The following is an 11,616-nucleotide window of genomic DNA, read 5'->3' as shown; positions in this document are numbered from 1 at the left end:
TAGTTGTTTGGCGAAAAAATCCAAAATAAAACAGACTGTAATAAGTTTTTTGTCAATTAGTTAAGTTTATCTAATTTAAAAACAATTCAAGAAATTTTTTGACCAATTTAGCATAACACTTCGTAGCTCAAATTTTAAAATTCAGCATTAATTACTAAATTACTGACTCAGAGGTACTTATATGAGGTGAAATTTTAAAATGAGTTACAGTTGTAATATTTACTTCAGGCATATTTACAGACTGTATATCTATGCCAACATCTTCACTTACAGTGTTTGCTTTTTGGAGTCAATTCACCTTTATTTAAACTCTCCTAATAGCCTTATGTTGGGTGATAATATCTTGCATGTAAAAAGGAAATATTGAAACAGTTTGAAAAGGTTGCAGATATTTAAAAAAGAAAAAATTTAATTCAAGCACTTATTACTTTCAAATTTGAAGTATATTAAAGTTGCTCTAATGCTTTTAAAAGGCTTACTTAAATTGTGAAAATGTTCACTTTTCAATTCTTTCAATGGATAATAGTTAGCTTTAAATTTCTCGGCTGACAAAATAATGGCCTGAGTGTGAAATGAACTTTCTGATCAAAAGTCGTCAACCAGAGAACAAAGGTAGTTAGATACGGCACATTTGCTGACACTCATTGGGAGGTATGATGCAAGGAAATTGTGAAAATTGACAGGCTTAAAACACACTTCATGGTCAGGATATGATTTCTCTCAGGTAGAAATTTGTTATTGTTTATTTAAGAGATTTTCAAGATGTATTGCGAACGAGCAACCTAGGTGCGTTTTGATTTTGGGTTTGCATAACTTCCTGTAGCTATGAAAATTTGGCTGAAGTTGGATCTATAGGATTTTTAGAAAATAGAACTTAACATTTACAAAGGTAAAGTTTTAAGAAAATATTTTGTATGTTTTTGGAGTTTATTTAATCAGTTTTTGTTTTTGATACCACAGTAAACATGTTGAATTTCATAACAAATTCATTGTCCAAACAAATTTAGGTAGGACAGATAAACGTAGTCGGTAGTCACTTGCTATCTCCCACTGATAAAAACGAATTAGGAAGGAATCGGGAATGACCAACAGAGAGATTAAAGCATTTACTTACTGGTCTATTCACACCACTAATCACAAGGGATTAACATTGACTTCTGTGGATTAAACACAATATAAGTATGGTGTGTATTGGATTAAGTTTACTGAAGTAAAATCAGGAAAAATTAGATCCATATTATGTACTCCATGAAGTTTATGAAAGCTTAAAATCTGTTAGGACAGTTTTTCACCTGATCAAGGTCACTGTTTGACAGGTCAACAGATGGATATAAATGTTGTGACGACTTATTTGGGGGTCCTCTTTAATTGACTTTGATGGCTTACTCTGATAGAGAATGTTGACATATATTAACAGGCTATGTGCCGGACACTGACTCGGAGCGGGGCACCCTGACCATTAATTCCCCCTTGGACTGGGCCGAGAAGATGGCACAGTCCTCCGATTCCATGGCTGGCCTGGAACTGACCGATCTGGATGCGGCTTATGCTCAGTCCTTCAAGAACTTCCAGTCAGGTATGCTGTAGCGGATGTTTTTGCAGATTTTTATTGCACATGCATGAGATACTTTCACAAATTCTTTATGGTCTTGGAAGTAGAGAGAGTACCTTAGTGCATGTGCTAAAATATATAGAGTTATGTTAATTACTGAATATGTTTAACTACAAATTAAAATGTTTTTACACATCAGGTGTGATCTTAAAAAATCACATTTGTTCTTTAGACTAATTGATATATGCCTGAAAATTCCATATACATGTACTCTCTAAGTGTTGACCAGATTTATAAGAAATTGAACTTTTATGCAATAGGTATTAATGGGTGATTTTATGACACAGCTAAACATGCCAGATTTGCAGCTTCTTGGTATAGAGCTTAGTGCCTCAATTAATGTCTACTGTTAGTCAGTGGATGACAGGTAGGCATGTAACAGGAAGACTGTTTTCTGTCGTAACCAGGAGAAGGAGAAAACCAAGTCCAGGCAGTTACATGGAACTAGTTCAGATACAGTTGTAACAATATATACTTGTTGATTACGTGTGCTGTGCACAGCTAAACAACTTGTCTTGTTTTTTGATCCATTAACACAAAACAGTTGTCTTGTGAATATTTCATGACAAATTCCACAAGATAGGGCTCCTCTGTGGCTACGAGAACCGTAGCAGAAGTTCATGGAATTCAATAATCTGTTATTACATGCATGTGTGTGTGCGTGGCCCGAGATTTATATCTGTCATTTCACAAGGAGATTTTTCTCTTTTTTTTGGTGATTTTCAGCTGTCTTGAGAGGGGCAGGGCAGATCTTGGAAGAAAGTGATTCAGATATTTGTAGTGATGTTGGCACAGTTTTAGCGGATCAGAATGATTTGGGAAAGGATGACTCGGAATCGTAAGTACGATACTATTACTGTAGTCAGTTTGACAGTTTACAGAGAAGACGATAACAAGGACAACTACAAGGACCTTACTCTCTACTTATAAATGGAAATCAATTGAATGAAATAACTGTCTTTGCAAATTTGTGTGCATTGAAACAATCTTTGATGAAGCAAGCTAAGATCCAAGAGTTCCTAAATGTTTAATTTGAGGGATTGCTGGTAACAACACAGTGGAATTATTAATGAGATATTGATTAGGATGTAACTTTGTGAGAGATTGACACCAAGCTAATAATCCTGTGACATTTAAATTGGACCAGCTACATAAAGTATAGGAGAACACAGGGTCTTTTATATCGTGTGGATCTAGTTAGGATTAAGGATGAATACACAGCTCAGGTGCTGCCTCTTTCTGAAGGCTTTCTTCACATTGAATAAACATTTCCTAGACTTTGACAGCTGAAAAGACCGGTTTTTTAGGGGTCTTAAACTTTACTCTCAACTTTCAGGTGCATTTCACACTGAATGATTAATGAATATAAATTACTTTGTGCATTTATTTTAATCTTCAACAATTGTCTGATGCATTATAATTTTGGCTTGGAATAGTTACAGTCGTTGTTTGCTGACTTAGATATACTTTGTTTAAGATAAGTTATGTATCTCTTGTAACAATTTCTTTTTCCATACAAGTCATAAGTTCGCGATAAATTGATTGTTTGTGTATAAGTTCTTGTGCCCGCAAAAAGGTCCCCTAGGTTCTGTTGTTCTGTCTAGGTTCCATCAACTAAATATCAAATCCTGCTGAGCTTGAGTGGATTGTATATACATATCATTTATCTTGTTTTGTAGTGAAAACATGTCAAACCTGTTGACAGACATTAAAGGAATCTCTGCTGAAGATATTCTGCCCCTGGCCAGTGAGGAGAGAGACACAGAGCCCATAGAAAACGGAGTGGGTGTTTTTTTTTCTCAGTTTGAGATTCTGAAGTGTGAAATATCTTGTGTATCTATATTTACTGCTTACAATGAAAATTGTTTTCTTGGTTTCATAACTATAACAATTGTATTTGTGTATGATGTAAAACGATATTTTTGGAATGATAATATGTCAGCATGAAAAGTAAAACGTTGTTGTTTTTTTCATCCGTGAAAATGATTTCTAAAATAAAACTATAATTGTGTTACCTGAGAGAGCTTGCTCTGTTTGAGGCTGATTATAGTCTCAGTGAGAAAACATTATCTCTTTCATTCAGCATGACATGATGAATGATGCTAACAAGTTGCCGTTGTTGTATTCATAGGCTGATGTTCCGCTGTGTGCGCCCGACACAGTAGAAGAGGATGAGAGGATAGAGGCTGACCAGCAACTGGACAAGCTGAATGTGACCGTGGACATCACCAGGGATAGAGGACAGCCTCAGGAGGAGGCAGAGGACCTGGAGGAGAGGGTTGAGGAGCCCGAGGAGGAGAATGAGGTCACGGTTAAGGAAGTCTCTGAGGATGAAAGTGGAGACGAGGGCAGTGTTACTGCTGAGGATGCAAGGCAGGCACAGAAAAGGGATGTGAAAAAGAAGAAAAAAGAGGCTGAGAAAGTTGAGCATAGGAAACCTAATATAAAAGTGGGATCTCGGATAGCAGACTATATCAAAACCCCAGTTCCTGTGAAATCCAAGGACGATAATACTGAAGCTGCAAAGAATAAACGGAACATGGGACCAAAAGGGAAGGCAGCAAAATTACTTGAAATGAAAGCCAAAGCAGTCAAGGAAGAAGTTGCAGAGGTAAGAAAGAGGAGAGAAAAAGTGGAAAAAGAGCCACCAAAGATCATTAAAAGGACTCCTCCCAAGAGTAAATGGGACAGTATAATGTCGCAGATTGATGCAGAAAAAAATGTGGCAAAGCCTAAGGCTGAAGTGAAAAGTAAGCTAGAGAGCTATCTCAGTACACCCCCACCACCCACAGCTAAAAAAGAGGTGGCAACCAAAGAAAAGCCCAAGAAAAAGCTACCCAGTCTACCTACACCAGACTTCAGCAAAGTGAAGAGTAAATTAAACCTTGGATCCCCAGTGTCTGCAATAAGAAGGGAGTCATCTCCTGCAACCAGTAAGAAGAACTCCCCTAGGAGCAATTTTACTGGAGATGTTGTGAAGAGACTGTCTTCTGTAGCCTCTAATGGGAGCTCCAATGCTCCCAAACTGGATTTGAATGACTCTGTTGGCAGCAGCTTACTTGGATCCGCAATCAGCTCTGTACGGAGTAGCCATTCGGATCTGGCCGGAATAGACGGAGGAGGGGAGTCTAGTGTTCCAGGCACTCCCAGGATTGTGCAAAAACCTTCTAGTGAGTATTGTAGTGAATGAAAACTACTAGCATTAGAATTAAGGGATATAAATAAGCCCTTTATTGAAAATATTCTATACCATCAATTATTTATTCAATGCTTTTGTTTCATTGGTTGATTCATTTTATCTTTGAAACTAAAATTAGTTTTCCAGCTATTGCGGAAGAAATGATCGATCTCTAGGCGTAAAACATGTCACATTACGATGTCCCACTTGGCAGAAATCCTCCTTGGTCATTAAAATCTAGATTACATTTCCCTTAAGGATAAACCTTGTTAAACAGAGCAATAAAGTCAAATTATACCCCAGCAAAGAGATGTCAATGGGGACTGCATTTAGACAGTTTGTGATGGAAAGGAAATAACAGGGTACATCAATATAATTAATGTTAAGTAATGTGTATGTGTAAAAGTGACCCCATTACCCTGTAGTCTGGTCTCCTCCCAGTCATTATATAAGTGAAGCTGATCTCCATGTCTATTGGTCTTCTGAAAATTTTTCCTATGAATCAGATGAGTTTGAATTTGTCGTCAGATTATTCAACATAAGATATTAATTTATGTGAGCATCATTAGTACAGAAGAGAAGTGCATTGATCAACAGGGAGTAAATAGATGGAGTAATCGGTATTGATTTTTGTGTGTTAAATTTGATGCTGATTGGATTTTGTGTATACCAGCGTTATGCAGTGTGTTGTATCAGTATGTTGATGAGTTGATTCTGTCCCTCCACAGATAAAGCTGTGGGTAAGGTCTCCAGCCTCCAGGACCGAGAGAGAAGGGCCAGTACATCCAGCACCATGTCAACGGCTTCTCAGGTAGGTACCCCAGACACAGCTCTCAAGGCTGTCAGAGTTATCCTCCTTAGATTTCACTTCATGCATTATCTCTAATAATATGCTTCAAATATACATGAATGCTTTCTCAAATTCTCATTGCTATAGAAAAAAAGAACATTGTTAAAATCTTGATTAAAGCTTCACATATTATTTTGCATATTTTATCAGAAAATATGAATGGTTATGTTAATTTCATAGGGATCTGTAAAGGCCTTAAATGCAAAGAATGCAAAACTTTCTGATGTTGGAGTTCAATCAAGACGGAAATCTGTTCCTGCCCGCAGCAGTATTCCTCCAATCACTCGTAAGTCTTTGTGATGGGGTTATATGGTTAAGGGGAAGCTTTCTTTTTGTTCTATGTGCATGTAGCTTTAACTATTTTAACTCTATTTGACACTGGTACTTTAGGGAACTGCTTATGTCATTCTGTTGATTTAGTCTGGGAAGAGAGATCTCATTCACAGTTTTGAGTACATTCATGAGTATTGGATGCTTCAATTTTTAACTTGTCATAATAACGTAATTGTACTTTTGGAGAAAAATTAAATATGAAATTTTCTTGCATCAAATACTGTGGATAATCTACTGTTGCACTGTTACACTTGGTATCTTATGAATTAGATTAGGAAATAAAATGAAAAATTAATTGATATTTGTATTTTAAATTTCTTACTGAAAACACAACGTAAATGTTTATAAATACACATCTAATAAGGTGGAGATTTTTACCATTTCAAATGTTAATTTTTACTTTTCAAAAGTAAGAATACAGACTTATCTGACAATGATTTAAGATACCTAATGTTTAATGCTGACAACTTGCTTCTTAATGCATGTCTTGGACAATTAATACCCTATAGTATTCACTTCTCACTTATCACAGATCTTGCATGTCTAATCTTCATGTTAATACCATCACTCACAGCTTCTATCAGAAGAACCTCGCAGGCTTCTAGAAGTCTTGACTCTTCTCCCGCTAACAGACCTCTTAAAAATACTAACTCCCGGGGTGACAGGGCAAAACTCGCTTCACAACCAGAAAATAGAAAGGCTACTCCGAAAGATGTAAAGAAGGCAAAGGGAGATAACAAGCCTAAATCTCCACCATCAGCTCGAAAGAACAACAGTAAGTTAAACTTGATGGGAAAGCTGAAATTAAGAATGGTTGATTTATTGTGACTACAGGTAACACACTGTTGGGTAGTTTTAAAATTTCTAAACAGTTTTAGAGACAAATGGATTATAAAAGGTGAAATTGAATTTGTTTCACAAGAAATCCAAAGGTTTGTCTAATTCTAATGAATCACAAAAAAAAGAAAGATGATAAATCAACACCCAGAAAAACATTAAAAGTTGGGTCTGTTTCAAACAATTCAAGGTTACATGAATGCTTAATCAAGCTTAAATTAGAAGAAATGGTGCGTAAATCATGTCAAATTTCATTTTTTACTTCAACAAAAATTCCAATCAAGATAAAATTTCAGTAAATTAAGGTTCTATGAAATTATTCTTTATTAAATAAAATGACTTGTCCTGGCATTGAAGGGTTTCAAAACAGATGTGGATATGTTGTTTATGTGGAGATGTCTACAATTACTTTTGTCAGAATTGCCCGTTTAATGGAAAAAGCTTGTTTTTTCTTTTAATTGAGACTCTTGAAATAGAAAAATCTTCTTGCTTTGTGGGAGCTTCTTTTTTCATTTAATTATAAACAGAAACACAGAAAAGCTATCCTGTGTGTGGAAAGTACATGGTTCAGGTTTTCATCTCCGGAAAAACACAGCACCTCATGAAAATTTGATGTTCCTTTCTTTTCTCTCCTTCTGATGAGTTTTTGTATATAAATCGCAATACACATGCTGTTTGCTTCAATCATTAAAACATACACCACTTGATTTCCCAAACTGAAGACATGTGTTATTAATTTTCTCCCTGGATATGTTTGGTGGAGATTTGGGGCCTTCTTGGCATTTTTCTGTCTGTCAATTTCATGCCTTGATAATGATGGGCAGGTATTAGAGCTTGTGGAAAGGAAAATAATGAGTCTCTTTAGGACTAATGAAGATTTAACTGACCAATTGAAATGATGTAGGGGGTGGCTGGAATCTGTGGTATGTTAATTAATTGGAGGATAATCACAAACAAATTGAGTGGAGGTCTGATTATATTCAGTATTGTTCTGCTCTGAACCATATCTAGGATACTGGCGCTAGTGATTTATTTTACATGGTAGATTAATTGTAACAAGAGATATATGTGGGTTTAGTACATAGAAATAATACAAGATATATTTTTTTGTTCTTTCATAAAAAGTCATGGAAATTAAGCACTTTAAACCATTATCTTTGAGTTAGATGAAATCAAATTGTCAATTGAGCAAATGCATACTGGATGTCAACATTGTGTTTAAATAAGGCTAGGAGTCACTATTATTACCCAGGTGGTCACCTCTCTTGGCCGCAAAGCACATAAAAAATGAACAGTTTTTCATTATGATGTTATCTCAGATGAGGTCTAGGAATTTGCATTGTAAACTACCTCTTCCTAAGGAATCTTCCTCAACCTTATAACTATCTCATTATACACATTTTTTCTCACATAAAAAAAATTCACGTTTTATCTACCTTTGTCAATGAATACATATGTGCAACACATACATGTACGTACCTTAAACCCTTTTTTTTTTTTGAATTTTGATAATGAAGATTAATGAAGTTTGAAGAGCAGCAATGAAAATTGATTATCTGTCAGCTCAGCTGATTTATTAGTATGTACATGGAAGTGCTTTAAAGGTTGGTTCAAGCGCTACAGTGGACAACAATCAGTGAAGTGGGTTGGTTAGATACAGTCATTATAAAAAGTCCACGAGTAATGAACAAGCTTATATCAATAAATCTCAATTTCAAGAAGTGCACCCAGTTTGATCCTTAGATTTAAATACACACTCACCAGGTTACCTCAATGCCGACTTCTAACAATATTTGACAATATACGTTTAAGGGTGTTTTTTCGGTACATGGGATTTTTGATTACAGGCATTGACAGAACAGTTTCACCTGAGCAATCTTGTGAAGGTTATTATCTGCAAGTACTGAGAAATTTAACACCTTTCTGAGTGTTACACAGAAAGAATGAGGTCCCTGTTGTTTGTTATGATGTAAATCCAAAGGAAATTTTGTGTGGTTTCTGAGGTGGTACCAAGATGTGGTGGACTTCATTATGGCCGCCCACAGTGGACCCAGAGTGGCTGCCCTGGCCCGTGGTTGACCGTGCAGTGGTATTTTGTGGTGTCTACTTCGTGGTTATTACAGTGTGTTACTGGTCATCAGAACTAGCTCTGTACGTGTTATGGGTCAGTCAAAGCCGCAGGTCAAAAGGTTATGGTAGGTTGAAGTTTATCACTGATATGTTTTTATGATGGTGTTTATTTTTAAATGCAAAACCATTTACCCGTCTAATATGCATAGCAACTTTCTTTTTATTTTTATTGGAAAAAACACAAACTTAAACATGTAGAGGGTAATGACCTTTAATGCATTTCATTTTTTTTTTTCACAAATCACTCATTAAAAAAGGATTTTTGTCTGTTGTGGTCGCAAGGCCTTAAGAATACAACAGCTACATTAAGTACTGAAAATGCTGTGAGCTACAATGTATTATCTGGTAACACATCACCACCCAAAGACAAATGGTTTATTTGCTTTAAAGTATATTTGAATTTTAAAAGAAAAAATAGAAAGGGTGTTTAAAGCCAATTGATCAATGTACTTCGTATCTGGACATCTTTCTGCTGAATTTGTACATTGTTCTCTAAAGGCTTTACCCTTACTTAAGTATGTCTAAGATTTATTAGGCTTAAAAAATATTAACTAAGAGATTAATGTTTAAAAACTTTGGTCAGTACAATACACTACTGTATGGTTTGGAACATTGCTTTTGACTGTAGAACGGAAGGTTAATTTGGTTCTTGCATGCATGGTTCTGTGGTAAGGTAACAGGATGCTGGCTGCCATGCTCAGGATGTGTCTAAAACAAGGTAATCTTTGTTGAAGAGGTCAGCTAGAATGCCATGGGGGAAATATATTTTAAAGTTGCTGATTCAGGGCCTAGATAAAAGTCCTATTTTTGGTCTTACCCATAATTTGATTGAAAGCTGCATAGATTATGTTTGTCAACTACCTATTAGTGTACCATTGAATAGTCCAATGAAAAGTGATACCCTCAATGTACCGGATCACATCTAGTGTTTTGTGTAAAAATGTTAATAGCAGGATAAGACTTGTTTAATGATACGACAGAATATTTACTGTTTTTGACAACTCTCTTCCTATTTAAGGCTCCTGAGGTCACATCCTTTTCTGACCACAAAATGCACTAAGAAATAACCTATGCATCTTATTTTTCATCTATCTTATTTAGAAGGTTATATTTTGAAAACATTTGGGTGTATGACTAAGATACTAGGCGATTGAGATAGCCTGGAGAAAATTAAAAGGAAGAAAAATAGGATTCAATTTTTCTTCAAGGAACCACCTCATTGTTAAGAGGGGAACACATCCCTGAATCTCAGAGAACTAGCTTGTTAATGTTCTTAATGATACCTTTCCTTGTTCTCCCCTAACCACTTCTCCTCAAACAAAGGAACATCTGAGAATATTGCTGAAGACAGTGAATGTTTTGATTTTGAAGACTGCACAAGTATGCTGAGAGATCAGAGTTCCTGGCCATTTCTTCCATTTAATTTGTCTGATGATGATCCTCCTACCACATGTTGAAGTATTTTGCCTTCTCCAACAGTTGACTCATGGAGGGGGAGGGGGAAGGTTTTTTGAGTTGCTGTGAAAATGTAAGGAAGTAGGCAATTAAGCAGCATCTGCAGCGGTGGTCATCTCTCTTTGTTATACTGCACTTCCACGTCTGCTTCTGGGAGGACTTGTGTTTCGGATTTTATTTTGTTTCGTGAGAGGATAAAATTGGTTATTGTTTTATTTCAAGGAGAGATATCAGTGGCAAGTTATATATTTTTTTCTATTGCTTTGTCTTTATTTACAGATAAGATAAAAGAACATATTTATTTTAAACTGATAAATTGATTAATTGTTCTTAAAACATTCTTGTTTCATGATAACAAACAAAGACATTTTGTGAACTGTTTTATTGAATATTGATGTCAAAATGAGCAGTTTAAAGCTTTTTAAAGTCGTTACTTGTCTGCTTATTGTCTGGGATATCTGGAGAATGGGAACTTATATTGCCCTCTGACTCCAGAAGTGGCAGTCAAAAAGTTGCAGAAAAAAGTAGCATATACAATAGCAGTTTTATTTGATATCCCAGGGCGATTAGAAGGAGGCACGCCTGCTCTCCTACATGTCGTAATTCTGACGACTGGAAACAGATGCTTGCGGAGACCAAGGTTCCGCATTTAAAGATTTTTCAACTTTAGTGGAGGAAGTGCATTTGGTGTCAGCGTCATTGCTGTCCTTTGAGAGTAAAATCAATTTTCGCAACTATGGTGTAATAATATTATTGTTTGAGGAGACAAAAAAAGTCACAGATGTTTATTGTGGGGCCATCCTGTATAATCAATGCTTGCTGATATGATCAATAAGAGCTGGTGTATGTGACCGGAATAGGACAGTGGTTTTATTAACTCTAGTCTGTCCTTATTGACCAGAGGGGAGCTATTTTCCTCTGTAATTTGTGATAATCGAAGCAGATCTACACTGGGCAGCAATATGTCCAACAAAGGCTCCAGACCCAGTAGACCTAGGTCTCTTCTTGTCAGCTTCGAAAAGCTCTTCTCCAGGGGAGGTAAGAAGTGAATAAGCCTATGTTACCCTCTTAATATTTCATTAGGGGTATTATTAACAGCATTGTCAATGGCATATTGATGCATATATTTGCATTGTCTAGCATGTTTCTTCAACCACAAATCTGGCTTTTTACATGTATGTGTGATGCCTTTGTGCCCATTGTTCTCTTCCAAAACTTTCT

The 11,616-nt window shown here is 36.0% G+C and overlaps 1 protein-coding gene across 5 annotated transcripts in view; it reads left to right on the top strand.

Annotated features, from left to right (window-relative positions):
* Positions 1-11,616, top strand: part of LOC105345573 (CAP-Gly domain-containing linker protein 1) — a 41,427-nt gene that overhangs the window by 17,692 nt on the left and 12,119 nt on the right. For 4 of the 5 annotated variants that reach the window (XM_066075838.1, XM_066075842.1, XM_066075840.1 and 1 more), the window contains 7 exons: positions 1,418-1,576; positions 2,339-2,450; positions 3,292-3,394; positions 3,744-4,782; positions 5,519-5,601; positions 5,821-5,926; positions 6,548-6,748. In XM_066075838.1, coding sequence (XP_065931910.1) covers positions 1,418-1,576; positions 2,339-2,450; positions 3,292-3,394; positions 3,744-4,782; positions 5,519-5,601; positions 5,821-5,926; positions 6,548-6,748 — 1,803 coding nt within the window. The remainder of the gene's footprint in view (positions 1-1,417; positions 1,577-2,338; positions 2,451-3,291; positions 3,395-3,743; positions 4,783-5,518; positions 5,602-5,820; positions 5,927-6,547; positions 6,749-11,616) is intronic. The other variant, XM_066075841.1, reaches the window with a different exon arrangement.

This window comes from Magallana gigas, chromosome 2 (genome assembly GCF_963853765.1).
Source record: "Magallana gigas chromosome 2, xbMagGiga1.1, whole genome shotgun sequence".
NCBI classification, from domain to species: Eukaryota; Metazoa; Mollusca; class Bivalvia; order Ostreida; family Ostreidae; genus Magallana; species Magallana gigas.
The sequence above is the reverse complement of the archived record's forward strand: the minus strand, read 5'-3'. Positions and strand labels throughout refer to the sequence as shown.